Here is a 3060-nt window from a genome sequence, read left to right as displayed (position 1 = left end):
AAAAAAAAAAAAAAAAAAGGTCTGGTTTTAATATAACCTCCTGTTAAATGTAGGAATTTCATTTATAATGGTGCTAATGGGAAAACACCCTATTCTGTTACTTACTCTGGTTTGGACAATCTGCCCTACTTTTGATTCTTCTGAATGAATTCATTTCAAAATACTTATTGAATCATTTCAAAGTGATTACATAAAATCACTTTGATTTAAGAAGTTTATTTTTTCTATGACAGGTACTTTTTCCAGCATTTTCTGCTTATATAAAAAGATTAAATACCTAAGTTTTGCCATGGACCACACCTGTTGAACTACATATAAGATTTAAAAAAAATTATAGTAAAATACACATAAAATGTATCATCTTCATTCTTTATGAGTGTACAGTTCAGTGGCATTAAATACCTTCACATTGTTGTGCTACCATCACTACCATCTATCTGCAGAACTGTTTTTACACCCGAGATTTTTATTTTTTTGAGATTTTTATTTATGTACTTTTTTAGAGACAGGTTCTCACATCTCACTAGGTTGCCTGGACTAAAACTGAGGCTTAAGGGGTCCTCCCATCTCAGCCTCCTGAGTAACTGGCACTACAGGTGCATACCACTGTGCTTGGCTTATACTAACATTTTAAACTTAAAAATACAAAATATTACTGTTCACAAGGAAGTCAGACACATTTTTAACAATGTCATTTACATTCTAAATATGTTGACAAAATTCATACCAGAACTTAAAATTGGTATATTAGCTAAACTTTTGGGCTTTGTATTTAATAATGATTGTTCAAGCCACTGACCTCATAAGTCAAAAATCTAAGATCAGTGTAAAATCCTTATGCATTTTTATCTTAAAGAGTAATAACTCAAAGTATTAAAAGTTCAATTTTACAAACCTAGAAAAGAGATTTCTGATAGCACAGAACACCAGACACTCTCCCTTGACTGGCTAAATCCAATGGGAAGAAAAACAGGTGGTAAGCCCACACTTTAGCCAACTCCATCCTCATCACAGTAGTGCTTATGCTCTTCCTGTGGGAGCCACCCTTCCAGAAGCAGTGGTTTCAGTTCAGATGGTGGTTCTGTGTAATAGGGCAATGTAAGAAGTAGCAGTATTTTCTCAATATCCCGCCAGAACTCGGCTAACTGAAAAGCAGCATAAGGCTAGAATCAGAACCCAGGATTTCAGGATCTAAGCCCAGTTTTCTTTCTAAAAGAAATATTTCTCTACAATTAAAATATTCTAAAACCCTATAAAACAGCTTCTTGAGTTCAGATTCTTCATCAGAACATTTTTATTTTTCAAATGCTGCCCCCTGCAGTTGATTCCATTTTGTAATGTATGGTTTTGAAGCTATTTCTGGAGCAAGTGTGGGAGCTTAGGAAACAGTTTTAATGTATTCTGTGTTGTTACTTCTATAACTTCTTCCACTGAGATCCCTTTCACCTGGGCAATATATTCTGCTGAAATAGAAATGTTCCAGGGCTCATTCTGTACCTGAAATTACACAGCAGACACCATGTCAAACATGACAGTCAAGGGAAGGAGATCCTTGGAGACTACAGATAAAACAGAAGAAAATGAGTTGGTAAAAACAACAGATGGGCTCCTTTTTTCTTTTTAGGTGGGGATGAGGGCTGGGAGGGAGGCATGGCTGCAATGTTGATTGGAAATTTATGCTGCTCCTGAAAAGAAACCTGGGGTATTAATTGAAGTCCCTAGCTCCTAGCGCATGAAGCAGTCTGCAAAGAGTCAACACTTGGTAACCTGCCTGACCAATGGATTAACTGTCCTTTGGTTTGTTGCTTATGTGAGCGCTTATAAAGGTCATTGCTCTGCTGCTTGGCTGCCTACCTCACAGGCTACATGACAGTCTGATTCAAGAAATGCCATCATGTATTGGAAAGACGGAACAGATTATGTACTGGTATTTCACTGATTCTAAGATGCATTTCCTCACTCTGAAATTGATACAGTATATTTCACTTAGATTCAGTGGTATATCATAGTGTAACTAGCAGTGTTTTTTCTTTCTTAATGATCATAAAACAATGGTAAACAATGGTGCCTCTATAATCAGTAGCATTTATATTTGATTAAATAAAGTATTATTGTTACTATCAATAAGTATCTACTCGGGATGATAATGTTCAGCAGAATAACATTATTGTTAAAGTTTAAAAAAACCCACCTAAAAAAAATAAAAATATGCACAAAGATTTATGTTCAAGATGTTCATCATGTTGTTTATAATACAATCTAGATGACCAATACTAAGTTAAATATATTACGGTAAACTCACATACTGGAATATTATGCACTTATTAAACATGATGAAAAGTATATTTATTAATATATACAGAGGTGCAGTGGCTTACATCTATAATCCTAGCACTTAGGAAGGCAGAGGTGGAGGATCACTTGAGCTCAGCCTGGGCAACATAGTGAGACATTATCTCTATTAAAAAAAATTAACAAAAAAATATATATACAGAGGTTGACCACATAAAGGTCAGTTATAAAATAATATATTAGCTGGGCGCGGTGGCTCGAGCCTATAATCCCAGCACTTTGGGAGGCTGAGGCGGGTAGATCACGAGGTCAAGAGATCGAGGTGAAACCCCGTCTCTACTAAAAATACAAAAATTAGCTGGGCATGGTGGCGCGCGCCTGTAGTCCCAGCTACTCGGGAGGCTGAGGCAGGAGAATTGCTTGAACCTAGGAGGCAGAGGCTGTGGTGAGCCAAGATCGTACCATTGCACTCCAGCCTGGGTAACAAGAGCGAAACTCCGTCTCAAAAAATAAATAAATAAAAATAAAAATAAATAAATAAAATAATATGTCCAGGTTAATCCTGTTTTTATGAAATATACGTACATACATAAATGAACATTAAAAGGTCTGAAAGAACACACGGACTTTAGTGTTTTCTATAGACGAGGAATTGTTCTAAGCTTTTTATAAAATTTCTCATGTAATCCTCGAAATAACTCTATGGGATAGGTATACTATTATTAGTAGTATCCCTTTTTTTTTTTTTTTTTTTTTTTTTTTTTTTTT

General features: G+C 35.4%; 1 protein-coding gene across 1 annotated transcript in view; it reads right to left on the bottom strand.

Moving 5' to 3' along the window:
• Positions 1-196: 196 nt before the first annotated feature.
• Positions 197-3060, bottom strand: part of LOC108317169 (putative deoxyribonuclease TATDN3) — a 16988-nt gene continuing 14124 nt past the window's right edge. Inside the window, 1 exon segment of the mRNA XM_017547458.2 lies at positions 197-1497. Coding sequence (XP_017402947.1) covers positions 1354-1497 — 144 coding nt within the window. The 3' untranslated portion in view covers positions 197-1353.

The sequence above is a fragment of the Cebus imitator genome, unplaced genomic scaffold, assembly GCF_001604975.1.
Source record: "Cebus imitator isolate Cc_AM_T3 unplaced genomic scaffold, Cebus_imitator-1.0 Scaffold198, whole genome shotgun sequence".
NCBI classification, from domain to species: domain Eukaryota; kingdom Metazoa; phylum Chordata; class Mammalia; order Primates; family Cebidae; genus Cebus; species Cebus imitator.
Note: the sequence above shows the minus strand (reverse complement) of the source record. Positions and strands in the feature narration are given on the sequence as shown.